The sequence below is a fragment of the Talaromyces marneffei genome, chromosome 6, assembly GCF_009556855.1.
Source record: "Talaromyces marneffei chromosome 6, complete sequence".
NCBI lineage: Eukaryota > Fungi > Ascomycota > Eurotiomycetes > Eurotiales > Trichocomaceae > Talaromyces > Talaromyces marneffei.
The window spans coordinates 909124-935701 of NC_072353.1; the positions used below are offsets into that span (position 1 = coordinate 909124).

General features: G+C 46.3%; 9 protein-coding genes across 9 annotated transcripts; 4 read left to right on the forward strand and 5 right to left on the reverse strand.

The window, feature by feature from the left end:
* Positions 1–3687: 3687 nt before the first annotated feature.
* Positions 3688–4286, forward strand: EYB26_007832 (uncharacterized protein; the record flags this gene model as incomplete). Its single annotated transcript, XM_054267092.1, has 4 exons — positions 3688–3734; positions 3790–3873; positions 3928–4068; positions 4127–4286. 4 exons carry the CDS (start codon positions 3688–3690, stop codon positions 4284–4286), a joined length of 432 nt encoding a protein of 143 aa, XP_054123067.1.
* A 473-nt stretch (positions 4287–4759) lies between these two features.
* Positions 4760–5358, reverse strand: EYB26_007833 (uncharacterized protein; the record flags this gene model as incomplete). Its single annotated transcript, XM_054267093.1, has 2 exons — positions 4760–5269; positions 5326–5358. The coding sequence occupies 2 exons, from the start codon at positions 5356–5358 to the stop codon at positions 4760–4762; spliced, it is 543 nt and encodes a 180-aa protein (XP_054123068.1).
* A 166-nt stretch (positions 5359–5524) lies between these two features.
* Positions 5525–6520, reverse strand: EYB26_007834 (uncharacterized protein; the record flags this gene model as incomplete). Its single annotated transcript, XM_054267094.1, has 3 exons — positions 5525–5936; positions 5994–6219; positions 6271–6520. The coding sequence occupies 3 exons, from the start codon at positions 6518–6520 to the stop codon at positions 5525–5527; spliced, it is 888 nt and encodes a 295-aa protein (XP_054123069.1).
* A 606-nt stretch (positions 6521–7126) lies between these two features.
* Positions 7127–8146, forward strand: EYB26_007835 (uncharacterized protein; the record flags this gene model as incomplete). Its single annotated transcript, XM_054267095.1, has 3 exons — positions 7127–7135; positions 7337–7936; positions 7991–8146. 3 exons carry the CDS (start codon positions 7127–7129, stop codon positions 8144–8146), a joined length of 765 nt encoding a protein of 254 aa, XP_054123070.1.
* Positions 8147–12646: 4500 nt separating this feature from the next.
* On the reverse strand, positions 12647–14157 carry EYB26_007836 (uncharacterized protein; the record flags this gene model as incomplete). The annotated part of the gene is made up of 2 exons (XM_054267096.1): positions 12647–13972; positions 14044–14157. The coding sequence occupies 2 exons, from the start codon at positions 14155–14157 to the stop codon at positions 12647–12649; spliced, it is 1440 nt and encodes a 479-aa protein (XP_054123071.1).
* A 1649-nt stretch (positions 14158–15806) lies between these two features.
* Positions 15807–16893, forward strand: EYB26_007837 (uncharacterized protein; the record flags this gene model as incomplete). The annotated part of the gene is made up of 4 exons (XM_054267097.1): positions 15807–15939; positions 15986–16115; positions 16166–16747; positions 16803–16893. The coding sequence occupies 4 exons, from the start codon at positions 15807–15809 to the stop codon at positions 16891–16893; spliced, it is 936 nt and encodes a 311-aa protein (XP_054123072.1).
* A 1337-nt stretch (positions 16894–18230) lies between these two features.
* On the reverse strand, positions 18231–19800 carry EYB26_007838 (uncharacterized protein; the record flags this gene model as incomplete). The annotated part of the gene is made up of 3 exons (XM_054267098.1): positions 18231–18448; positions 18732–19536; positions 19594–19800. The coding sequence occupies 3 exons, from the start codon at positions 19798–19800 to the stop codon at positions 18231–18233; spliced, it is 1230 nt and encodes a 409-aa protein (XP_054123073.1).
* A 1280-nt stretch (positions 19801–21080) lies between these two features.
* On the reverse strand, positions 21081–23711 carry EYB26_007839 (uncharacterized protein; the record flags this gene model as incomplete). Its single annotated transcript, XM_054267099.1, has 1 exon — positions 21081–23339. One exon carries the CDS (start codon positions 23337–23339, stop codon positions 21081–21083), a length of 2259 nt encoding a protein of 752 aa, XP_054123074.1.
* Positions 23712–24690: 979 nt separating this feature from the next.
* Positions 24691–25779, forward strand: EYB26_007840 (uncharacterized protein; the record flags this gene model as incomplete). Its single annotated transcript, XM_054267100.1, has 2 exons — positions 24691–24708; positions 24766–25779. The coding sequence occupies 2 exons, from the start codon at positions 24691–24693 to the stop codon at positions 25777–25779; spliced, it is 1032 nt and encodes a 343-aa protein (XP_054123075.1).
* Between the last annotated feature and the right edge of the window lie 799 nt (positions 25780–26578).

A 26578-nucleotide genomic window follows, 5' to 3' on the forward strand; every position in this document is an offset into this window, starting at 1 on the left:
AGCGTTTTTGCTACATAGACCTAATGCGGAATAGTGGGGTCAATCGTGCGCGGTCTAAATGGGAAACTAGAACGGAGTATACCGGTAGACTTTAGAAGCGTTTTAACTTTTAAACGTGTTGTACATTTCCTGTAAGTTAGGTTGTTTCTCGCGGCTACATCCACAACATGGCCGGTGGGCGCGATGATCGGACGTGGAGAGCCTCCCATGCCCTTACTTGCTTTGCCGCACCTGCGAATGACCACAGCACGATGTATGGACTTCAAAAATAGAAGTGGCCCCAGATTGGTTTAGTTTGGGTAGTTACGCTAGCACCCAATGGCATGCATATGCTTGCAGCGATGCAGCTTACATAGTATGAAACTGACTAACTAACTAACTAACAAAGTTAACTTACGGAGTAGTTACTCCGTATATCTGAGGTTCCAATATCGCAGCGTGGCTTTTAGCACGATATAGAATATGGATACTTGTATGAGTGCTGCATTAGGTGGAGGTCCAACCGCATGCGCCTCCTAGGCTCCTACAGCAGCTACAGCAACTACTAAATGGATAAGGAAAAGAAAAGGGGTAGGACATACCTAGCTAGCTAGCGGCCCAAAACCTACGCGTAACCGGGAGAGTCACTAGGTCGCAATCAACAAGACAGTCAGTCTTGAGCAAGATGAATGGAGTCCGTCCGTCGATCTACGGCAAGACGAAATACTTTATAACCATATTATAAACTGGGTTACTTAGGTACCTATGTATATCAAAATACCAAGCTAGAAAAAAACTTTATCCTCATGATCAACTTGCGTCGCCTCACTTCGCCCGAGTTGCAATGCCTACTAAGTACTAACCCTGTTAAACCAGACAACCTCCAATCAGGCTTTACGGAAGGCTACTGCATGATTCTTGTAGTACGGCAGACCTGCATAATTCCAATAGTAAGAGAATACAATAAAGTGAAGTGAAGTGAAGTGAAACAAAATGAAACAAAAGGAAACAAATATTAGAAACTAAAAATCTAGTGCAATCTAGTATACACATGCACCAACACAATTCCAGTCTAATGCAAGCTAATGCAATTATTATGATTTATTATGACCCAGCGCAATGGAGATGAATTAAATGAAATGAAATTTAATAAGCACGATCTTGTTGATCTTCACCGCCATCATGGGGCTGGCGTCAGTCATCTAATCCAGGGGTCTGACAGACTAACAATAGGCGTGTTATATCTAACTTAGTGGAATAGGAAAGACTTGATTACAAACACATAGCAAACCGTTAAGTTAATTTAATATTGCTCCACCCATCTACATAATATTTGATTCTTCATCCCAAAAGCAGGTACGACTACATGATGGCACACTAGTGTTATCGAGCCATGCACAGAACTCGACTAGCAGAACCGAACAACAGCTGTCCACTGTCATATTGGCTTAATACGGAATATTTCGGAGAATTTCAGTCAAAGTTACAAAAATAGGCGTTTGGAGCTGGTGACTATGATTCCGATTGCTAACACTCTCAAGTGACTTGACTTTCTGGCTACCGGCGCCGTTGAAGGGGTTCGGGCGGGATTTGTTTCTATCCTTACTCAGAAGCTATTCATGCTTGGAGTGTACTCCGGACGGAGGAGGTCGTTAGGGCCATAGGTACTAAATCTAAATCAAGCCATCAACAGAGCTGCCTATTATGAATTCCGTAACTTGCTCTGCAAAGCGAGATGTGGAGCCCTTTTTGTCTTTCAAGTACGTATGTACTAGGATCATAATAGTCGACTAACCCTAGTTGGATAACCAGCATGCGAATCTTAGTCTCACAATGATCGTATAACTCTGATTCACCTATGGCCTTTTTTTTTTCACCTATGATGCTTATCTTCATCTCAGTCGGGCTTTCCTTCCATCTCCCCCTTTGTCACCAAGGATATTGTAGTAATCGCATGCATTAGTTCTTAATAGTTCGACTTGGAACTTGCAACCCTGCAGCCTCTCAACGCTTTAAGTTGTTAAGTAGTGGCTAGACCACGCACGCAGGGCACTACATATCACCACAAAATGCCGATTCCGTTTCCCCCATAACACTAGGTAATAGTGCAAAGCAAAGCGCAATTTTCCGCAACGCCATAACGGTTGGGCTAAGTTGGTAAGCCATGTACGGCAATAACTACAGGCAGCCTATTAGAATGGGAGCCCTTGAAGGGTACGAAGCACTCCATACTTATATCGGTGTGCCGCAAGCCACACTGTGTTACGCTCGGGACAATTTCCCTGTTCCCCAGCAGTCAACACTCTGGTTGGCGTGCATTTTACTACGTAGTAGGTGTCTTGTAACTAGGTCGGCGAGGCCCAGTGAGGCTGTTTCCCCTAGTTTGTATGGTGGCACGGCCCACAGCATGGTTCTATGTGCATGCCAGCCCTTCATAAATTCGAAGGTCTTCAGATCTTGTCGGTTTGCATCGGGACTGCCCAAGTCAATGACAAAGGGCCCTGCCTGATCGACTAGACTCGAGGGAGTAGAGATCCGGCAACAGGGGTCACGCAGAAGGGGCAACGGACATGGATAGCCCCTGCCTGAATCGATAATTCGAGTGAGTATCGGATTTGCACGGTGGTCTGCGGCGTATGGTGAATATGTCCGGAAGCCACAAGAATAGTGAAGAGCTTGCTTCTTCGAAGTTGGACATCAAATTCGTTGTCAAGCTCAGCGTGACCAAAAAAAAAAAAATACCAATCGAGGTTTTGGATGTTTCATGATCTATGGAATTTTATCCTACAGCAGTGTGATTCTATGTAACACGTAATTCTCAACCCAACCCAGATAGATATATGTCATCCAACAAGGCTAGATTTGCCTGGCGTCAGCTCTACCTAAAAGATTCAGACAAGTAAGCATGAGTAGGGTGTGAAAATAAGGTGCTACCCTCGATGGCGGCGGCTTAGTCCATATGAGAGTCGGCATTATCCGAGCCTTTGATTTGGCATGGATGGCTCGTTGTCCGGGTGTCAACATCCCATTTGTTGCTTTTTTTTTTTTTTGCTTTATTTGTTTTTCTGACCCAGTGTGGCGCATGTAGGATGTAGACTAGATCAACTCGACGAGTACTGCGAAGTATGCAAGTATGCACGAAGAAGGAAGACCTGGACTTCAAACGTGTGTGCCCATGTAGAATCGAGTCAGTAGACACCTGCGGCGCTGCAGAATCGTACTAGAGCCTTACGTGATTGGTTCTACAAGCTATTCTCCGTCCACACTAGGTGATGACTAGGTAATGGGCTGGGGAAAATTTCCTCAACCCGTCCCTTTTCCACGCTAGTCAAGTTCCGACGTTGGACATTGGACACGCTGTGTTCAGGAAGGTGCCAATCCCCCGATCTAATCGACAGGCGCATGCACGTCTACGTTGGTCAGGGAAAAAGAAAAAGAAATATGAGCAAGAAGTTGACGAGTACGGTCTCAGGTTTTGATTCTCTTCGCTATGAGGGAAAAAAGGGGGGGAGGATATATGCCAATGAAGATCGGGAGAATGTTATAAATGGCATCGTCTCCCTCGAGGACAAATACTCTCGTCAAAAACAGAGCACAACAAAGCATATACCGGAAAGACAAGAGCTGACTGTTCATTCACTGTACTCCATTGCCTTCAGCACTCAGAGATTCACATTCCGTCTGATATTTCGACATCTGTGACTGAAAATGTCGTTTGGAAAAGAGGCAGACGAACCCAAGATGTCCTACCAGAAGTACGCTCTCAAATCAAATCGTCCTCGGCTCTATCAATTCTAACCATTCCTCTAGTGACGACGAACATCCCATCACGTCAACCGATTTTGGTCCAGCTAGATCTGAGGACGCACGATCGACGATCGCAGAGCGGGATAAGTGAGTTGGAGTTCGTGTCTTGACTATCTGATCAATGACTGATGGTGTCTGCAGTGACAATAACCGGGACCTCCTTCGTGCCGAAATTGATCCTGCAACACCCAACGTTGAGGGAGACATCGACCATGGCTCGTTAGATGTAGAAGTTTTGTCCTTAGATGGGATTTCGGCCACTGATCGCATCCGGGAACTTGAGTAAGCAGTTGACTGATCCAGCTTTTACCACTTGATCCAGCACTGATAGTATCTGCAGCGAGAGCGACGACAATTGTTACGATGCTGACGCTGGTGCTGCACGGCAAGACTTCGCCCAGGACTTACCATATGTGGGCACCTTGTTTCCAAATGAGGACCCGCACCTCGATCCCGTTCTGACAATCGAGGTAAGGGGGACATCGTCCGGCCACAAGTGAGTTGCCTGTCTTTCCCATGGATCAAAGATCGACCCTCGTGATGGAAGCATTCGCAGGAGTGAGCGCAGCTCGGATGGTACTTCTGTGGAGAAATCGCATCGAATCGCCTTCCAGTCGTGGTGGTGTTAGATCCCAGCTAGTGTTGGTGTGCTGTCGGGTCTTGAGGCTCAATAAGTTCTGCTTTCGTTTCAAAAATGTTGCCCTATTCATCTTATCAGCTTTAATATGACGTGTATTTGTTTATCCCAGAAGTCAAAATGGAAAGGTTATGTGTCAGAGAGAAGATTATAACTCGTCATTGCAATACACAGCCTGCAATATCCGAATGTCGAAACATCGAGATATTAGGGGTATAGCGTCCGACTAAGGATGACGATAGAAGTTTTCATCATATAACCAGGGTAGACCGCTAAGGAATGATTGACATGTATCAGACTTACAATGCTATAGAATTTATGCATTTTATCCCCCCCTCAGTCGTCCGCATATGATACAATCTTTCGCCCAAAGTTGATGTCGCGGGAAGACGCAGTTTGTTGTGGCTGCTGCGTGCTTGCTGCTGTGTCGCATTCACTTGGGCGGGCCGTACCTTCTTCATCCTTTGCTCTTTTCGCGGAGGAGTCCTCGCTACCCTCGACAGATTTTCTCTTCAAAGCACTGATGTCCGCTGCTTTTCGAATGTCGCCATCGACCTTTGACGTCTTTCCAGACTCAATGTCTCTGGCTTCAACATCACTTTGCTCCTCCGCTTCCTCCTCTCTCAACCGTTCTCTTTCACGCAACAGGGCGTGGATTTCACTATGCCGAAAAATTTCGATTTGTTCATCTGTCAACGTCCGTTTTGTACCGTCTTTGTAGTAGCCCAAGTCGTCATCTTGATGGTACGACTCTTCTTCATTTTCGACTAGGTCTGATTGCGCAGGGCCGGCAGGAGATGTAGTTATGCCGAAGAAGTGGCTGGCCTGGAATTTCTGGAGGTCTTCCTGTTGCAATCACGTTAGTACTTGAACGACCAGAGCTAAGTGACTAATAAATTTACCAGTGTGACACTCGGTACCTGAAGACTGGCCATGTTGTCGAAGAACATCCCAATTGTGAAATACGCTTTTGAGTGTTATCTTGAGGTTGAAAGCTGTTGTGTTCGCGACTGAAGCTAGTGTGGGGCCGTGCGTTTCGTAGGCCTGAACTTTAAGGCAGCATTGAATCTGTGTCCACCATATATATATTCCATATTCGATTCACGATGATGCTAGATTCAGACTATGTACAACATTCCCAATCTTCGCCTTGACGCTGCTGAAGTTTATTTCTAACGAAGCCATTTCATCCAGAGCAATACTTGATACTCGTTGTTGTTCCTCCAAAGACGGTTCCGTCAAACTCCATGCAAGTGAGATGTGGAAGCAGTTGGTATAATCGTCGACTTCTGCCACGGGAGGTTTAGTTTTATCGTGCTTCAATAACCTATTCGTTGCTCCTATTTCGGTCGCATACAACGGCGGCTGGCCGTATGAGTCCAGTATTCGATTCGAAATCCGTAGCAATCTATTCAAATTGTCGTCCTTGGGCTTCTCGAGTCTTATCACCAAGAACCAGCGTGTTCGTTCTGTGTTTGATACCCAGTCTAATGTATCTGGAACAACAGTAAACCTGTTAGACAGTTAGATAAATACACTTGATTTAGATGGTTCCCCAAGGCATACTTACGGCTTTGTGTTGGATGCTTTAATGGCATGTTCAAAAGCCTCTATAAAAGGCTGTTTCTGGTCCGTGCTGAGGACTACTGGTCTTGACAGTGAGACGTGCAATGGTAGTTGAACGCCCAGTTCACTATACAGAAGACTGCAAATTTTGGATGTGCCATGGTTTGATTCCGCCTCACATTTTGAGAGAACATCTGCGAGTACAGCCAACTCATCCCGTCGCGGGTACCCTGGATTTTGATCAGCAATGGTCCGGATCGAAAACGGGGTATCCTGCCTACACTCAAGGTATATATGTGTGGGCCAATTCCCCTCTACATGAGGGATAACACGTTTCCGACCCCCATGTAAATTGGGATCATCTCGTACACTAACACGAATGCTCGAGGCATAGAGGTCGTGAAAAGCAGTGGGAAGCGCAGGGAGCGTCTCCTTGATCGGGTTATTCTCCGTTCGCTGCCTTTTCTTTGGCGGGAGTGGCGCTTCGGCTTCGCTGTCTGCAGACGAGTCGGAGTACTCAACCAGTCCCATTCCTAAACATAAACATTTGATGCGGAATGATTGGGGTGGAAGGCAGAGAAGAGTGTGGGGAAGCGATGACGCAGATTTCTTTGCCAAGACATTGATGTCGTGTCGGGGGTGGCGCTGCCTTGCAGCCTTACAGCTAGCTATGAAATGATGAAGAAGCATTCGGGTCTAGATCCAGGTATACTTCGTATATCTTACGTACAGATTAAACTCACAAACGTTTATAGTCTATTTCGTAGCTTTTACTCTGGTCCTTCTGCTGATAATGATCACCTGTAGTGACGTTGCGAACCATAGAATGAAAAAAATCAGAGCATATAAAAGAAGGCTATCCCGTCGTCCTCGACTTCGACTTTCAATAGACTCCAACACTCGAGATTACGGCGACATCTTGTCTGGTGCTGTACGTCTTCAGAAAGAGCTTCAAGGTAGATCTGCCTTAGGCATCGGTCTAGACCCCTGTCTTGGCATCAAACAGAACGCGCGGCCAGATGATTGGCCGCCGGATGCGGAAGGAAGGCACGGTTGTCACGCAGACACTAATCCCATTTCGGCAACACGCAGCCGTAGTGGCATGAGGTCATCGGGCCAATAGGACAAGAAGCAAGTATGGACTGCGTAAGTGCAAGAGACAGATCAGGCATCCACGTCATACAGTGTGTTTCTTGATGCAGTCAGCTGCTGCTCTTATTCTCTCATTCTTCACTCCAGTCCATGCATTCCTCGGCTTTCATCTTCTTTCATTGCCCAGTATATTAGACTTCGCATTTTTCGTCACAAACTAAGCAAGCTGATCGTCGTTGTAATCTCCATTATCAGGCAGTCGATTATATCCTCACCCCTCTGTACGGTCCTACACCCAACGATATGGACGGACCAGGCAACCACTTTTACCCAGAGGACAAGAACCCTTTTCGCCACAGACAGCTCAATTCCTTGGTCCTAGAGCGGCGACGATCGAACTCCTCTCCATCCACGGCCATCGAAGATAGTCGCAATGAATTCCGCGAGAGCATCAAGCAGCAGCAAGACATTCAACGACGAAAGACACAGCGCACCTCAAACAGCAAGCGTCATAGTCATCGGAGGAACAGAGTCAATCCTGATGTGATTGATCAGTTGGACAATGTCAACTTTATGCAGTACCACCACGAGGGTCCGTACGATGCGGTTTATCCGGAACGAAATGTCTGCAGTAAAAGGAGTCCTCTGGAAGCGGTGAAGGATTCAAATGAAGAGACCCTGCGAGCTACGCCGATGTACAAGATTATCGACAGTCTGCAGCGACATCGTCCCTTGGATGGTGTGGCGTTTTATCCGCCTGGGACGACGGATGAGGAGGGCCACACGTATGCATATACCGAGGGTGACAACATGGTAGCTGAAAAGGAGGGCAGATTCATCAGAGTCCCGGGGGTTGTGAGTTGATTGTCTTGCACTTTAATGCTGTATATCTTGCTAACGTAATGATAGAAAATCACCGACGAGGATCTCAAGAACGACCCTTTCTACCTGCAAGACAATCAGCGTCCTCCAAAACGAATGAGTAGTCTGCGAAAGGCATTGACCAGTCTCAAGGGTCGTGCCCGAAGGGATTCAGCTCCTGGTTCAACTATACTGTCGAATTAGACCTCGCTTCGCGTGTCGCTCGTCACGGAATTCATTGGCACATTTTCTATGACGCTAAGACCATAGAATTTTTACAGAATAGACTATCGGTGTATGGATTGGGAAGATTGGCGCATGGCGTTTTACTGTTGGAAGTTTGATTACGTCTGTCTATTGGATTATGATTGTATAATTATTACTTTGGTTTATCGATAGAAAGGCTCGATATACTGTATATTTCTGCCTCAACGAAGGTATATTGATATTTTCATCGACGTATTGATGGATTGATCCTAGATCGTATGCAAAAATATTCAGTCATGCCAATGACCTTCGGCCATAATAACCCTGATTCAATGACTCCGATAAGATGATGATACAAAAATTCCGAGGTGGACTCTTCCACAACTATTTCTAGCGACGTGTGATAAGCCTGCCATTAAGAAATCAAGAACTTCCAGAATGACTATAGAATGCACTTGTATCAATGACGAGCCGATATTCTCACATCCTCGTCCCATTTCGGGCCGGTGGTTGTGCTCATTGCCGGAATAGGAAAGTCTTGGCAATACTGGTTGTTTGGCGTTTGGCTCTGCAAGGAATGATGACTGACTTCCATGCCCGAGTAAGTACGGCGTACCTATATCAATCCGCCAGAGACAAAAATAAAAAAATAAAATAATGTGACAGGATGAATTGCTGCTCATATTTTCGGGAATTGAAATTGCACGGGGGATGAATGAGACGATTGTTTTGAGTTAAGCCTCCTCGTATACTACGTACATACTCCGTAGTCAAGAGTCAAGACTAACCATTCTCAAACAGCCACAAAGCTTATTGATCCAAGATTTTATATCTGTGCTGGACAATAGATTCAACTGTGAAATTCGGCTCGGCAAGCAACAATGATGTTGGACAATGATTCCCCTGTGATTTATAACTAATCGGGTTCCAGGTTTGAAAGCCTAGCTAAGCCCTCACATTTGATATGAATATGTACCTTGGGCAAGATATCTCATTCTCATATCGGTCTGGTTATTGAAAAGACACATCGAGTAAAGTAGTCGTATAGATGTCTCTTCTCTACAACTTAGTTATGGACATTTGTCATTTACTACTAACTTACATACGAGTCATATGCCAAGGTCTCAAAATCAATGATTCTTTTCCGTAGCTGCAACCTGAACAAAAAAAGGTCTTAGACATGCATGTTTCTGATGTTCAATTAAATGTGCACTATTGTTCACCTGACACTTGTGTAGACTATATGCAGAGCGCTTGGCATAGCTTAGGTTATTTTTTGTCTCGAATTACTCCGTAAATGATTCCCCGAGTTGGTTAAAACTGCTATTTTTGGAAAAACTAAATAGGAGAAGCGCATGCGTGGACATGTGTAGACATAAATATACATATGGATGTCTCATAACCACAACTGAACTGACATCTGAACAATCAAAATCCAACAAAGAGAAAACACGAGTCATCCTCTTCAAAAATACGCTCTGTATGAATCTTTCAATTCGATTCCTCACAACTGCAACCATGCATCGCCAAGAGAGACCAAGCAAAGTCAGGGAAAGCCATAATCCACAGCATGACGAAGAAGGCTTCGGTAGTGCGCTTTGGCAGCTCTTGGCCATCAATCTTGAATTCAATACATCCAAAACGCTCAAAGGCAAAAAAAATAATACTCTGGTATATAAAAAAAACGGCTAGGAAATTTACGTAACGTCCATACCGCCCCGTACTCCGTAGTGAGTACCATGGAACGAAAATAGAAAAAAACTTTCCGATAACAATACTATACCGAATCAGGTAGGTAATATGTCTTTTATCTGACGTACCAAGAACATTCCAAGATTGCGCTCGAAATTTCGAAGCCAATTAGATTGCGACTTGAGCGATCCTAAGCGATTGCCCAGAAATTTAATACAGAGTTCAACATCGAGGCGGAAGAATCTGACAGTAGAATTGCGGAGAACACGAAATCTTCAAAAAAATTTTAAAAAAAAAATTCATGTTCTTTATTTACCTCGGCTATGAGCACGTGAGCATACAAAAAGCAGAACGCGCGTTCTCAAGCACAAAGAAGGACTCGCCAAGAGCGTCGAAGCGAAGCGACAGATGCAGCGTACTTGTTCACCTCTTTATATTTGAGCGCCGCTACTTTTCAATTACTCCCTACGGAGTATAGAAAGTAAAAATAGGCGCCGGGTGTTGAAGGGCTTCGTCAGCACACTACGTAGTAATGTATGTCTAACGATTCCAACAAAGGATAAAGTGTCGGGTGGCTTGATGGGCTTGATGGGCTTGATATGCTTGGCTAGGAAAATGATTACAACACGGCGCTTGTTTTTGCTTTGTTTTTTTTTTTTTCTTTTGCGTAAGAATGTTTTGTAAACGTAATTCCGGTATGAAGAAATCTAATATTACTTACGACGGTATCCGTACAGCCAAGCCTTGGCAATTTCGCATTTCTTGGTAAATTAAATCCTGGCACAGCAATTTTTTATACTTTTGAAAGCTGGTCAAATCAGGGGCAAATCCGTCGCCTTCTCGGATCTTGAATGTAACAGCTAAAAGGTGTGTATCTGAAGCAGAGACGCACCCCTCATTCAATCTGATACTGGGTGTCGAAAAAAACACCCTGCCGTGTTCCTTCCATTTCCCCATTCCGCGCTAACTTAATTAGTTATTTGGTGAGATGACAAAATCCGAAACCTTAGTGCAGAGTCATGAGTTACAGATCCACACCTGCACCTACCTTAAGTTAGCTGATAAGATTGATAGCTAACTCCTTACATCATCACATGTGCTTTGCTTCGTAGCTAGTTAATAGTTGTACGTAGTAACTAAGTTAGTCAATTCGTATTCGGATAGAGTACATATCAATTAAAACTCCTCCATTCACATTCGGGGGAAGAAAGTTGCGATGATTTTGCAGTCTTCCAGCAAAGAAAAGAATACTAAATTAGGGCTAACACGTTAGTACCCCACATGAATGATGAATCTCCAGCAAGTCAGAGGCCAGATAAGCCGAATAAGACTCCCTGGAGACCCCTATATTATATTTTCCTGGACGATCAGAACTCAAGTTACTCAACCCATAACTAGTTAACACTACCTACGTAACTACGTACTCTGTAGCTTCCCGACAAATAGGGCACGTGAGGAATAGGAAGGGATCGTCGTTGGGGCCTTTGACCCGATTTTTAGCATATTTTTTTTCTTGGTTCGATCTGTACGGAATACGGCATGATCGTGTGGCGTATTTGCTCGCTCTTCATTTAAAGAAAAAAAAAATTGGCAATTTGGCAACTTTGCTCTGTTCGACCGTGATTATTCTGACCCCATCTGGGGTCACCCGGCCAGGCTGCCAGACGTTAGGGCGGCCGCAAGTGTGCGCCTCTTTACCCACCATCTTTACTTTCCACGTACGTCTTCAAGCCACTCGTCAAATATTCCCAAAGTCAATGACGAACCAACCTCGTCTGAAAGTTCAAAGGTGAGACAAATGCTTCTCAAAAAAAAAAAGGGAAAAAAAAATCATCTGATAATACCGGATTTGTACATCGCTACCTATGTAACAATAACTTATACATAAAGGTACGTTTTGATCTTATCCCTAGACAGGACGTTCGTAGGTACGGGCTGTAATTTATTACTGCACGGTAACTTAGGTATCTGGAACACCCCACTACGTGTTGAGGGCTTGAGGCGGACGGACTGGCTTTCTCAACTAACTACGGAGTTCATAGCTAAGTTAAATTTTGAATGTGAATTGTTCGGTCGGAATCTTTGACCAGGTTGACAGTACCAGAAGAGATCAAAGATCGCTCCTCATGGATGCTTGCATATTGGATCTGCGGCGCCATGTAACGATTGTACATGGAGAGTGACATCCACGGAGCGCCCCCAAAAGTACCCAGATACATACTGTAGTATATATACATATGGGTTGTGTACCGCCGGCATACGACGTGAATACCAGGTACGATCTTGAAACCAAAATGCCAAGATGGGGATCGAGATCGTTTCAGATAAGCATGAATCTTATGATATAAATAATTTTTCGAGATCTATGTATGTATGTACACAAACAACCGATTTATAAACCCCGATAATGGTAGAGAAAAAGTAGATGGAAAATAGCCCAGTCGCTTATGCAAGGTGTAAACACTTCTGGTTCGAAGAAGGATGGATGGACAGAGCAAAACCATCCAAACCATCGGTTGTACAGAAAGAATATCCCAGTTTGAAAATAGGACGAAACGCAGGATGGAAACGAAGACAGACTTTCCCTGAAAGTAGGTCAGATATATACCGAACAATGATAAATGGAAGAAAAGAGAAAAAGTGAAGACGATATGTCCAATGTCCCCATGCAAAATGCAGATAAAAAAAATCAATCGCATATTTCACATCATGTCGCAATCGCAAGCGCCGGGTCGAAGATTATGTAGGGTGCTCGTAATATCCTTGTTTTTTGTGGATATCCTGACATAGCGGTATAGCTTCTAATTATGTAGTCGGCATTGGGCGCGTGGCCATGGGGATCAATTCGGGGCCCTTCTCATCTCCATCATCGAAAAATGCCTTTTCAATGCGTTGCGTAAGGCGAGCACAGAACGGGTCGACGTAGGTGGTCCACAACAGAGCGCAGGAGTATAATAAAACCAACCAGCAGGGAATGCTGATGGTGAAAACCCAGGGTGCGCGACGAGGCAACCAGGGTGGGGGAACGGGGTTTCCTTCAGCGTCTTGAGTCCAGACCCAGGGTTCACCGGTGATACCGTAAATCATCCACACCAAGACTGTACGCAACAGCGTGCCGTGAATGAGGTAGACGGCAAAGCTTTGCTTGCCAAACCAGAGAAGAACGGGGCTAGACAGGAACTCCTTGGACCAGTTGGTTAGGAAGATCGACATGATGATCATGTCCATGCCGACGGCGGTCCAGCGTTTACCGTAATTGCTGCCAAGAGGGAAAAGGTATGGAGCCCATTCGAACATGCGGTTAGACCAGCCGGCCCATTCGGGGTGTTCACCAGGATAGGAGCAGACAACCAGACCGCCAACAAACAAAGTCCAGGCAATAATACGTCGTGGCCAACGGTAGGTCTCGCTTTGCATGAAACTCTTGTATCGTTGCTCATAGGAAAGGTCGCTAAGGATCATGCCGTACAAAGCTTGAATCTGGAAAGTTTCGCGGTCGAGCTTGGGGTCTTGATGAAAGTAAGCAATCAGCAAGACACAAATCAGGAGACGCCAGCGGTATTTGCAAAGAATCGTAGCGAATGAAACAATGTAGATAAGCATGGAGCACTTTAGCAGTGGTAGCAGGGCCCACTGATGTTCATCATAGACCATGTGAACATTATAATCGGTGTTGGTCCAGGCGACCAAAAAGTTTTGGAACAAACGGATGAACTCTTCCCACAAGGTGTCTCGAAGATCTGGGGACGCATCACGAGTCCATGACGAATCGCATCTGTTTCCAACAGTGTAGGCACCAAACTGAGCGAGAGTCCATGAAATGCACATGGCGATTGTAGCTGGGAAAACGAGACGAGGTGGACGGCGGAAAGCGGATTTGGCGACAGTCATGAAAGCACCGTTGGCATCGCCTGCTCGCGCTTGTTTCATGGGCTTGAGCGCGCAGACATATCCAGTCAGAAACGCGAAGATGGTGACACCAATTCGACCTTGCCAGGGGATGCGCAGAACCAGCTGTTGCAGTAATCGAGGTGGGACATCTGGACCACTCCGAGGAGCGAATAAATCGTAATCCCATGCACGGGCAAGATGTGTAGCTACGACCAGAACCGAAGCAAATCCACGGAGGCCCTATCATTTAGATCATTAGTACATATCACAAACGAGGCTAGCAGGTATCTGCATGGTCAGGGTCAACACACATCAATCCATTTGACGGTCTTTCGGGGGTCGCCTTTAACGCCATCTTTGGTCTGCCATGGTAGCGCATTCGGAATGCTCTCCCATAATCGGGAGTAGGAGAATTGCTCCGACATTTATGCAAAAGAGAAGCCAGAATATTATAGCGAGAAGATGAAAGAAATATAATAAAATATCCGGATAGTAACGGATGTGCGGGTGTCAACGAGCGACGACAAAAATTAACGTATCAAGATTAGGTCATTAGATTTAACGAGAGACTGATACCATGGACAAGAACAACGGAAGGTTCTTATCAAAGGATGGAAGAAGAACGAAGTATCCACGGTTACACAGGCGCAAACCTGAGACTTGAGAGAATCGAAGAGGACGAGATTCAGGATCCATAAACGATAGGAGTGAGATAGAGAAATAGAGTGATGGGTACGGGGTTGTCAGAGAGTACTAGCAAGACAGAATTTGGCGCCTTGAAATGGCTGAGGGGGAGGTAAGATAGATAGGAGGCGGTGGGGATTCGGGGAACAGTGGGTAATGGCCGTATGGACGTCGTACTGTATCAGGACAATACTACGGAGCAGTTGCGATACACAAAATCACTGCGGCTTTATGCATTGAATATCATAGATCATCAGTGACTAGGCCAAACACTGATTAGTGGCGTAACGGAGTACTTGTATGGCGTGTGCGATTGATTGCAGGTATGATACATGTAATACCGATTGAAAAATACTACCGCGCATATGACAAGATTGTCCCGAATATGTAAGTTAGTCGACCCACCCTCTTCAGAAATTAGTGGGATAGTAGGCTAGTAGCGACATCCCCCAGGGCCCTACTACGTACATCGAACCCACAAGAATGGGGACCACGTCTTAGACGCCACTGACGCCGCCAAGAGTCCCAAGACACAACGATTGACCCTCAATACACGCCAAACCCAGCGTCTGATGGACCAGGAATCGTGGGTTCGGGCGGGCCGCTTTCTGGCCAGGGTACGCAGGTGTACGCGTACGACACGTAATACGCTCCAATTACGGACAGCAAATAAAAGTGGTGTACGCAACTCTGTCCTGTTCTATACACAATTAACTAACTATTAGTCTATTATGAGCAATCACCATAACAGCGACCTATTGTTTCTTACCGAAGCCAACCGGAGATCGCCCGTACGGACGCCATACAGGCACAGGCGGCTGTTGGCAAAGTCTTGTTTCAAAAACCACGTCTGCTCGGCGCCAAGCCCACAGGTTGCGCTAGTCCCAAATGGATAATTACAGAAATACAGCCCCGTAATTTAGTTGTAGCCCGTTATCTCCCCTGAGACGGGTGGCAAGGACAACTAAATGTAACTATCGACTTCCATTTGAGGGCACAGACTTTGCACTCCAGAGCTCAAAGTTCAGTTCAGTTCAGTTCAATTCACCACCACCACCACCACCACCACCACCAGCCAACCAAGACCTTTCACCATATATCCTTTTCTTGTTGAACGAATCTCTTTGAACTTTTCATCGCCATTTCTAAATACGGCTGGCTAGCTATACAATACCCATTGTATTCGAGTGTTGATCGTCGAATGCTGTTCCCCGACTACCGACCACCCGTCTCTCGTTTTCAATAATCACACATTATCGTTGCTCCTCTTTCGTCCGATCTCATCCCAGTTATGTCCGCACACCACGCTCGCTGATCTGTCGGAACCTCATTGAACACTCTTTTTACTGTCGGGATTTGGGAATAGGCTACGAGGCATTGCCCCTCCACCATGGCCGCATTCAGAGATCATTCACATCGATCGAGGATTTCGACACTCTTCAAGTGCTTGATTGTTGCTTGTGCAGTTCTTCACTTTTGTTCAGTCTATAACTGGATGCCATTCAATAATCATGTTGCACGAGGTATGTGATTCATTGTTGCTGAAAGTACTTCAACTGACAGTGGTAGACATGCTCCTACCAACAAATCCTCACTTCATGTCACAAAGCAGGAACTGGACCATTGAGGATAGGAATATTGTAGTAGCCAAGACACGGGGGGAGAATATCGACTGGCTACTGCCTTTTTGCGAAGAATAGTACGTTTGTTGTTTGCCTTTCCGTGCTACGACACTACTGACTTCTTTAGTATCTGCAAACCATATGTCTATTCGATGGACCCCGAACCCGAAGAGGGCTTGCTTGTTCCTAATACCACCATGGGCCACGAAGCCGCCGCGTACCTAACTTATATCGTCAACAACTACGATAAACTCCCCCCCTACACCATCTTCGTCCACGCCAACGATGAGCAATGGCACAACGAACTCTTTGGCCCCAAGACTACAACCGCGCTACGTTTCCTACGATATGAATCGGTGGATGCAAACGGATTTGTGAACTTGCGTTGCACGGGTATACCAGGTTGTCCCAATACTTTGATTCCGGTTCACCGTGAGCCCGTCGATGACGAATATGCCTACGTTTCCGACAAATTCTTCGAGCTATACTCATATCTTCTGCAAGTACCCATGGACCAGGTTCCACAGGTTGTTGGGCATTTATGCTGTGGGCAGTTTGTTGTGGCGAGGGATCGGATTCTCGCCAGACCGCGTGAAGACTACGAACGCATCTTGACGTGGGCGGCGACGACGGATTTCACCGATAGTTATGGTATTGGTTGGACGATCGAGAAGATCTGGCATGTCTTGTTCGGACGGGAGCCGGTCGAGTAAGTATACCGACTTCTCTCAAGTCTTTCTCTATCACTAACAGACATGTTTTAGCTGCCCTCGCCTCGAGCAATGCCGATGCGACAACTACGGATGGTGCGGTCCATTACCCGACGGCGAAATTTTAATACCTATCATGCCTTAGATTTTTAACTACTGACTTGTCATGACTTTGTTCATTTCGTTCGGCGTCTGGCTTTGTATATGTACAACATGGGTTGATCCGGTTAGTCGTGCTTGAAGTATCGACTTTTTCCTTGCTTTGGAAAGTTTTATACCCGGGGTACCTAGAGGCGGTACAAAAGATAGAAGATGGATGGATGGCATAGGAGCGATTACCCCCGGCTCGCCGATTGCGACTACGCATTAATACAGGCGACATCTTTGCTCGACGCCTTCATCCAAAAAACACCCAACATCGCATTTATCATTTTCCATTTGGCATTTTTTTCGGCATTCCGACCAACTACATCGATACTCGGTTTACAGCGATTTTTTTCCACCTTGCAAAAGTATACATCTTCTGATCGGCGTACAGTACTTTCCCTCCCTTTTTGGATATGAGACAGATCACACTGTCTTTCTTTTCTTCCTTTTATACAAAAGGAGAAGAATGTCGATACCTCTTGCTATCTCTTTTTCGTCGCTTCCTCTTTGCTCGTTGATTCGAGCAACTTTGGCAACGACTTTTTCTGTACATGTACACTTTTTTTAACTTATATACCATTATCATATCGGATCTTCTCCTTGGGTTATTCATCACCAGATCATTAACCGAGGTAGATCCTTCCATGGCTAGATAGAACTTAGCTAGGTGTTCTGGATTTATGTATACATATTACTGAAATGTATAAAAAATTTTCTTTTCTTCTTCTCCCTTCTAAGAAATCCACTGTCTCTCTTTCAATACATCAAACTGGTAGTATATATCCAATTCCCTTCATACCTCGTCCCAAGGTTCTTTGAAAGTCTTGACCATGCTGGCTCATGGGGTAGTTAGTACTTAGTAGTGAACCTGGCTGCAGACATGGACGAAACAACTACCTTAGTCATGTTCAATGTTACCTAGGCATGTTATGTTGTGCAAAGCTCCAAGTCAATCAAGTAATTCATTGATACCTAGGTACTAAGGAGATATCTCAACATGACCGACCAGCACACAGAGTCAAAAACAGATGGAAATTGAGTACGGATATTTTGAACTTTATACAAGGATAGTAATTAATAAAAAATACGTGCGTGAAATTGTAAGAACACAAACTCCTTCCCAAGAAAATACCAGTGTAGTGAGTGTGTGAGTTGGTCAAAATAACATACACAAAAATAGTCCCCAATCCCAAATTATTCCCAGGTAAATAACAAACCCAAATACAACGAACAAACAGTCTAATAATATAAGCTCGCTTTCTCAGTCATATCTTCCAATATATATGCATCTATAGATATATACAATGGATCTTGTATATTCAATGCGCTCAGAACTTAAAAAGCAACGACGGCAGCGAAGATGGCTGCGATGATGCCGGCCACAGAAGCAGAGACGGTATTAGCAGCGCCGGTGAAGGCAGGCTTGGTTGCAGAGCTTCCTGAAGCGCCGGTGCCGGTTGTGCCAGAGGGGCTGGTTGCGGAGCCCGGGGTGCCAGAGGTGCCGGCAGTACCAGTGGCGGCGGCGCCGGAGGTGCCAGTATGGGTGGAAGGACCTATATTTTCAATGTCAGTCTTGATGATCGATATAGATATAGGGGGGAGAAGGGAGGAGGGGGGGTGGAAGAAGTGGGAAGCACCTGTCCAGGAAACGCCAGTGGTGAATCCAGCGGGGAAAGAAGTAACGCCAGTAGTAGAGCTGGCGGCTTCAGAGGCAGAGGTAGTAGCAGGAGAAGAAGTTACGGAGCCTGACGTCTAGTCAGACATAGTTTCCTGGGAAAGGGAAATGTCTACCGAGGAGAAGGGAGGTGAGACTACGAAAAAGGAAAGGTACTGTACCTGTAGAGCTACCCATGGAAGCAGTGGAAGTAGCAGAGCTAGTAGCAGAAGTGGAAACAATAGCCGGGCAAGTCAAGTTGAAGAGAGGAGTTGTGGTGAGCTCAGAGCCGATGATACCGAAGCTAGGGCTGGGAGTGGACTTGGCAGCATCCTGGAGGATGTACCAGTAAGTGTTGACCTTGTCGAAAAGCAAGCCACATCCAACCTCGTCCCAGTAGGTCTTTGCGGCTTCGACAGAAGCAACGGCCAAGTTCTCCTGCTTACCGCTGACGGGCCAACCGGTCTCGGTAACCCAGAGAGACTTGCCGTTGGAAGCAGAGTTGATCTTGTTGACGGCGTCCAGGAAGAGAGACTTTCCGCTAGTGACGTCGTTAGAGTCGGTGTTCTGGAAGTATGGGTAGGCATCAAGACCGAGCCAGTCGACAGCATCAATAACATCTTTGTTGGATGTGTTATACCAGGCAGTCCAGGTATCAACGTGACCGATGGGGGCATGGGAAATCGCTGTGCCGGCGATGGTTGCTCGGACAGCCTTGATGCCGTTGACGATGTCTTCGGGGTTCTTGCCAATACCGGCCTTGGCCTTGATGCCCATATCCGAGTTACGGTAGAGATCCTCGCTACCGACAGAGATACCAACAATCAAGTTGGCGAGTTCGGAACCGTAGGTCGAGATTGCGGTCTTCAAGGCCTCGACTTCGTTGTTGAAAGTATCACCAGAGGCCCAGAGACCGAGGAGAAGGGTAGTGTTCGTTTTAATGGCGGCGGGAATGGCGGAAATGGGAGTGTTGGTAGTTCCACCTTGCTATAAACCTGTCAGTCTCCTCCATCTTCAATCGTTCGCCTCATGGGGTTGGCATACAATCATAGTGTACAAACGAGCACTAGTAAAGCCCTCAGTTCCCTCCAAACCCTGAGCGGTCTTGAATTCAGCCTCGAAATCTGCCTGCGTCTTGACAGAGTAATCGTTGAAATTCGCACCGTAGTTGAAACCCTTGATAGCGGCGGCGGCAGGCGAGACCGACATGGCCAGAGTCAGGGCGTTGACGAGGTTAATGTTAATAGGCATTTTGGTGTACGTCGTAGTAGTTGTGTTCTATTCTAACGAAAGTGCGAGAAAATCGGGAAAAATAACCGGGGGTACAAATGAGCGTATCGAAAATAAGCGAATGTTGTGACTGAAAATGAAGTCTAAAAGCGAAAGTCAAATAGGAAAAAGTTGAATTGGCGTGGGAAGAAAGTTGAAGAGAATGAACGAAAGAGTGATGGAGAGAAGGAAGAAAGAGAGACTTTGGTCAGGATATGTGAGACAAGATTGCGAAGGAAAGGGAGTACCCGCTTGGCGGTAGGGCCACGGCGAAGGTGGCCAATCAGAGAGAAGACGACATCATCGGTGGGCCAATATGTGGCTTGTTATTGGCTGCCCCGGCTGTGGCTAACCATAAGGAGCTACAGAGCGGATCTCTGGAACGACTGTTTTGATCTGTATTGTTACAGGCACGATAATGCAGGAAAACTGTCCGAGGCACGGGTAACCTTGGTATTACTAATACACGACATTAAATGACCAGTCCCTGGCGAAGTTACCAGGATTACACACAGACCCAGGAACAGCGCACTCCGGGATCAGCCAATGAGTCGATGACCCGACTTTACTCGGTAAGATCTTCCTCGAACACACGTTGCTTCCATTCCGCTGATTCGATGTTGGCCAACAAACGTCGAACATCACACAAGTTTAAATTCTGTCCGGCTTTTCCGGCCAAGAGTTACCACACAATGCAGACATCGCCCCCCGAAAGGGTCTCGTGTTATTTTAAGATGAGAAGTGGATAATTAGTGGGGCAAGTACGATGCCGATCGGTTACTATGATTATTAATTTATTAGGCCCCTTGTCTCCGTGTCTCGGAGTACGTAGATGACAACACTGTACCCCGATCGATGTCATCAATTGACTACTCTGCTAGTTAACTACCCAATGTGCCATAACTATGACGTTAACTAGGTTGCACTTTTATTTATATAATAATGTTTCGAACCTCAACATAACTACTATTAATAATATAATCTTGTATTGACAGGTCACACACATGGCTTCGCAAGAATGAAGGGTGGGCCAGCCAAGCCGAGGCGTTTTGAGTGGCGGAAAATGGCTGCGTCCCTGCCTGAGGTCTAGATCGGCTCCCCATGTTTTTTTTTCTTCTGTCCCTAACTTCTACATCCACCCCGACCCCAGAGAATCTACTCTAGACACTTCTCCTATTGACATTAATTCGTACAGCGCTCACCTAAATACCGCGTAAGTTAGTTAACAACTAACTAACTTAACTAGTTACATAGGATGCAGTTTATCTAATCCGAAAAGTCCGCGTCTTAATATCCTTCTTTTGTTGGTATAGCAACGCCTCCCCGTCCATCATGCCATGAATATAGCACTCCCCAATCATCTCAAAAATCTTTTCTTCACTACTCGACGATCCAGACGGAGTCTTGCATTTGCATTGTCCTGCAGCCTGGCATTCTGGCCTTGAACACTTGCCAGCTATGTCTCCGTTTGTCTGTGTAGTTGTAGGAAATGTGGAAACCGTCTTTTGACGCAACACAACCGGCACAGAACACCCATTGATGATACACAATTTATCCCCCTTTTTCGACTTTGCGGGCACCAAGGCCGGTACACCCGTCGTCCCGATTGAGAATCGTCGTGAACACGTCGTCCGTAGCACCTTTTCGAGATATTCCCGTACAAAAGATGAAGCTTCCTCGAGCGCCTTCTCGACATTCAACGGCCCATCTCTAGGCTTCATGCTAAATGCAATCTGGCATGCTCGTCTCCAGAGTTTCAGTGGTTGCTGTCCCACGTCATCCCGATTCCCTACTAACGTCCTCCAGAACGTTTCGGGAGGCGGCGACGTACTCGTATCATCCCAATCAGCGAGCTCATTCCATTCTACAGGTATGACACCTCCATTAGCAGGAGGCGCTTTGCGATCGATTTCATCTAGTATAAACCCATGCACAGTCAAAATATTCTTTCCATCTTCATCGATTTTCCACCGCCCGGACACGTTCGGTGTCGCGTTGTAGAAACATTGTCCCGGTCCTGGCTTACCAACTAATGGGTCAGCATTGATGCGTGTATATGTGCCATTGTATGCAGGTCCAAAAGCGCTCTTCGTTACGGGTTGAATCCATGTTGGCAATGTCATACTCCTTTGAGCTATTCGAGGAGCCCATGGTCGACATATCATATTCAGCGATTCCGTCTTGCTGAACGCATACCTCATCACATCCTTGCAAACCTCTGGCACGGGTTTGCTGTAGTCAACTGGGATGGCGTATTCACGTGTTTGCTTCTGGCGAATACCTGCTGTGTGCATGTAATAGTTCTCGGTGAGGTTACTGATGATGGACGCGGAGGAATCGCCTCGCCCGCGACGTGGTACTTGAAGCATAGATGTACTTTGTTCGTCAACAGATCGATCCGTTGTATGGATTGATCCGTTGGCCTGGTGTCTCGAGCCTCTAGACGCTACTGACGCCGAGCCATCATCTTTGCCCGGAGCTGGTGCTGGGGTTGTCGAATCAGGCGTCGGCAAAGCACCATTAAACTCCCCAACCTTGGGGAAGGATTCATTCCCACTCATCGCAGTTGGGGAAACCTGATTGGTTTCAGGATGTCCAACCAACACAGATGAAATACGAATAGTAGGTGTCTCAACATGATTTCTATCCTCCGTAGCACCGTTATTGCTTGGTGCTGAGGAAAAGTGCGGATATGGCAGCTCAGGAAAATCTATGCGTCTAACCTGCCGCGCCTGGACATATGTCTCAGAATTCGACGCTGCCCGTTTTCGAGGTATCACAGCCGGGACATCATATTCACTGTTTGGGTTGACATCTTCACGCATTCGCAACCCCAGAAAAGCAAAGTGGTCAAATTCCATTCCCACAAGATCCTGTGGAGACTCCAGAAACATGGTCGTGCTGTTATGCTCTTGTAGTACGTCAGGGGTGCCTTCTCGAGTTGTACCAGAGGTTGAAAATCCTGCCTTCGCATCCCGTGCAATTGATAGCAACGCATAGATAGAGTCCCGTGGATTCAGTGCCTCTGATGCCGAGAATCTGCATAATAAATCTTCAAGTGACATGAGCTTCTCAAGTAATTGTCCATCTTTGGACTTCCGGAAAATATTGTCCTGAGCTTGAATCAAACGCGCAGCGGCAGACTCTCGCAAGTCCCCCAGTGAACTCGGACTACAATCCCCAGCTGTGCGAAGCGTGCTATAGACTTTGGATTGGCCCCAGGTAAACAACATCACGGCCTCTGAAAAAATCTCCCATGGTAACCAATCGGAACCACAATGTAAGGTGGCCGTTCTTGCCAACGCAATTTCTTGAATGATCCATCGCCGACTAAACCAGGGTCTGCGCATGAGCTTTGATAACGCCAACCATTCGTGTCGGTACTCGAAATTTTCGAGTAATTGGTCGGCGTCATCGTGCACCAGTCTTGACTTGATAAAATCGATTGCGCGGCGACTATCATCCTTCTCGGGACCGATCCAGACGCATACACAGCTTGAATTGTTGAAAATCCGTGACATCATCCGTACTTGACTACTCTTTTCCCGCTCATCGTCTTGATGGATGCAGATTGCGTCCACCCATAGATACCTATCTTCGCGATGAGATCTCAAATGTGAAAGCGCTTGATGCAAATTAGGTCGAATTGGGATGCGATATTGTTGATTTGCGTGGATAATCTTGATGTGCTCCGTCGGGTCTTGATCACCCCATGTGTAGGATAAAGTGTCATAGCGCTGATGCAGTGCCTGTGCCTCTGTTTCCGTTTCTGTATTGAGTTTGACAACCTCTAGGTTGCCTACTAACTCCTCTTGTGCATCGCCACAGCGTAGATTGAGAAGTCGTATTTCGTTTGTTCCGAGCACACTTGATTGGTAGGGGTAGTCGAGCATAACTAATTGCTGACTTGCAAGGTTGATCTAGTATGTATAGGTACCATTAACAGCATTACTTATTGGGCAACGGCTGGAACGATAGGTGGCGATCAGGTATTCACTTTCAAATCTGCCTGTTTGAGATAAATCAGATTCAAAAATGAGCCTGACCATGTGGGGTGTGGTCAACGAATAAATAAATAGGCGAACCACAATGTAGCCGTACTGAGCACACAAGGCTGAGCGTATGTTTTCGCCATTCCTGCACTTTGATCCCAAGCAAGGCTGTTCGTACTTTGAGCCTCCATACTTGGGCCCGGGTCCTGTCAGCCGTGCGTGTTCGGCTCGACGAAGGACTAACCGAAGCCGGCTTTGAACAAGCAAGTCTGTACTTTCAAGTGCTTCAGCTTGTTTACAGAGAGACAAAATAGACGAACGCCAATAGTATCGCATATCATCCGGCAGTAGCGCTTAGTGAGCACCGAGTCCAATTCTAGATGTATTAGCATGTGGTCGCGAAAAGCCTATCGAGTATTTCCTACATCCAATGCACATTCACCGAACGGTCCAGGTGATTCGTTCCATCCGTAGCGTGGAAATGCCTCCGACGAGCGAATCGGCGACGGGTGATCCGATATCGAGGCAGTGTCTGCAGCCCCAACACATAGGCATCGGACAACACACCCTCACACAAAACTGCCCCGCTTCATAGCCACCACAAGACTTAGGCATTTTTGGCAGTTTCATGTTGTTGAATCAGTTGATGTGTAAGTTGTGGTGTGACTTTGAAGAATTATAAGATCAAATATGGAGTCGTTGATCACCTAGAGGTGGATCAATATCCACCGATGACCCCAATTTCAAGCTTTCTATACAGCCGCAGACTGCGTCGCAGACCCATATCAGAAAGCTCCGTCGGCCAGTAAACGGACCCATCTTGAAAATACCTCATTGTTGAACCACACTTTTAGCAACAGTCAACCCTTTTGAAGAGACAATGTATCTCCCTATAAATGTAAGTCGGTTTCCTCGCGCTTGCATGAATAATCCTAAACTTAAGGACTACGAACAGATCGCAACCAGCATCCAGCACATTCAGCGCCGAGACACCGCATTTACCATGAACAACATCCTTCCGGATGTAACCCTAGATGCAGCGGGTCTCGTGGCGATAGCCGAAATAACAGCTGTCGCTCAACGAACTATCCTGACTGGTACTTCCATATATTCAGACTCGCTGATTCTATGTCCTGGGCTACATCGACAGCAATCAGCACCGGACCTGAATGGCGGCGAGTATCCGGCTGTGGCCGCTATGACTAGCGGTTATGTCTTTCGTGTAGAGAATCCGGCGACTGCATCATTCCTCCAAAGACACGGGCTGACCGGCCATCTCGTTACGCTCGAGGTACTCCCAAATACTGACGGGAGGAAGGCGTTCAGCTGGAAAGCAAAAGATCTAGCGCCTCATATATTTTATTGGCTCTCCGCAATTTTGTCTCCAGTCGTGCTAGTCTTTTTCCTCTATATTCGTGAATGGTGGGGTGTGTTCTGTCTTCTAGTTCTCATGTTTGCTCGCTTGTGCAATGTCTTTGTCATTCGCCGTCGTACCAGAGATGTAGGTTGGAAAGGCGCTTCTGAGCCTGGCGTACGGGGAGACCTTCTGATACTCCTCAGTGGTGATTGCTGGGTCAGAATGCAGGGTGCCGTCGATGACCTCAAAGCCGTCACATCAGGCAAATGGTGGCGCGAAAGAACCATGGCCGAGGACTGTCTGACCGCGCTCGCGACGGTATTGGTTTATGTCAACACCGCCTTGGTGAGCAACATCAGAACGTTCAATCAGATAATCATCTTGATCATGTTTGTGCTCTCTGCGGCGTTATTGTTCCTTGCCAACATTACGACTCGAGCGATGCACATGTATGGAAGGAGGATCCAAGTAAAGGGAAAGCCGAAGAAGTATTACCGACGACGAGATATGGCCGACGAATTGATTGCGGAGTCGGGGCGGAAGGATTGGGCAAGGCGTTTGGGATTGATTGTCGAGGGCGATGGTGTTGACAACAGCCCTGTCATTATGTGAAACGTCCACACCCCGGCTGATACTCGAAACGACGATATCGGTATGATGAATGATGTGACATGATTGATGACTTGTACGTGATGATGTTTGGCATGAGGTATGTTGTGAGTTGAATGGTTTAGAGATGTCAATTGGTCAACGAAGGGGAGGTGACTCTCTGTACGGGCATCCATGGATGGCAGTTGCCAGCCCCGACACGGCGGGAATGTACCAAACGGAAGGGCCTCGAAAGGCACCTGCCATTTATGGATTTGATTCCTTGGGAACTCGTTTCAATGTTGTTGCTCATGTAAACGGCCAGATTTTATACGATTTAAGATTTCTTACGTTTCAATATAGGCAGTAATACAATAGTGCGAGACTACATTCAGCCAACCTGGAACATTGAAACTCAACAGGTCCACTAAATATATAAACTACAGGAAGAATTCCAAGGTTGGGTGTTTATAGCCTCAAGGTTCACCCTTTGATGCGACGATCGTCAACTCTTCACAATAAAAATGATAGTTTATCACCCTGTCAGCAGACAACTCGGTGCAACCATCAATTTTAGCCTGGTAACTATCGCTGATTATATTCATCCCTGTGTTCCAAACCCCATCGAGTACTTGATATGTGGAAAATAGAGGAAAAATGGAGCCGTGGGATCTAGACTAAAATAAGATTAGCCTCGTGCAGGCGCGGATCGTCCATAACGTGGGAACCCCACAAGGCAAATCCACCCAACATCATCACCATCATCCAACTTCACTTTCTCTGCATATTTCTCCTTGAAACTTCTCCATCAAACACAAAATCC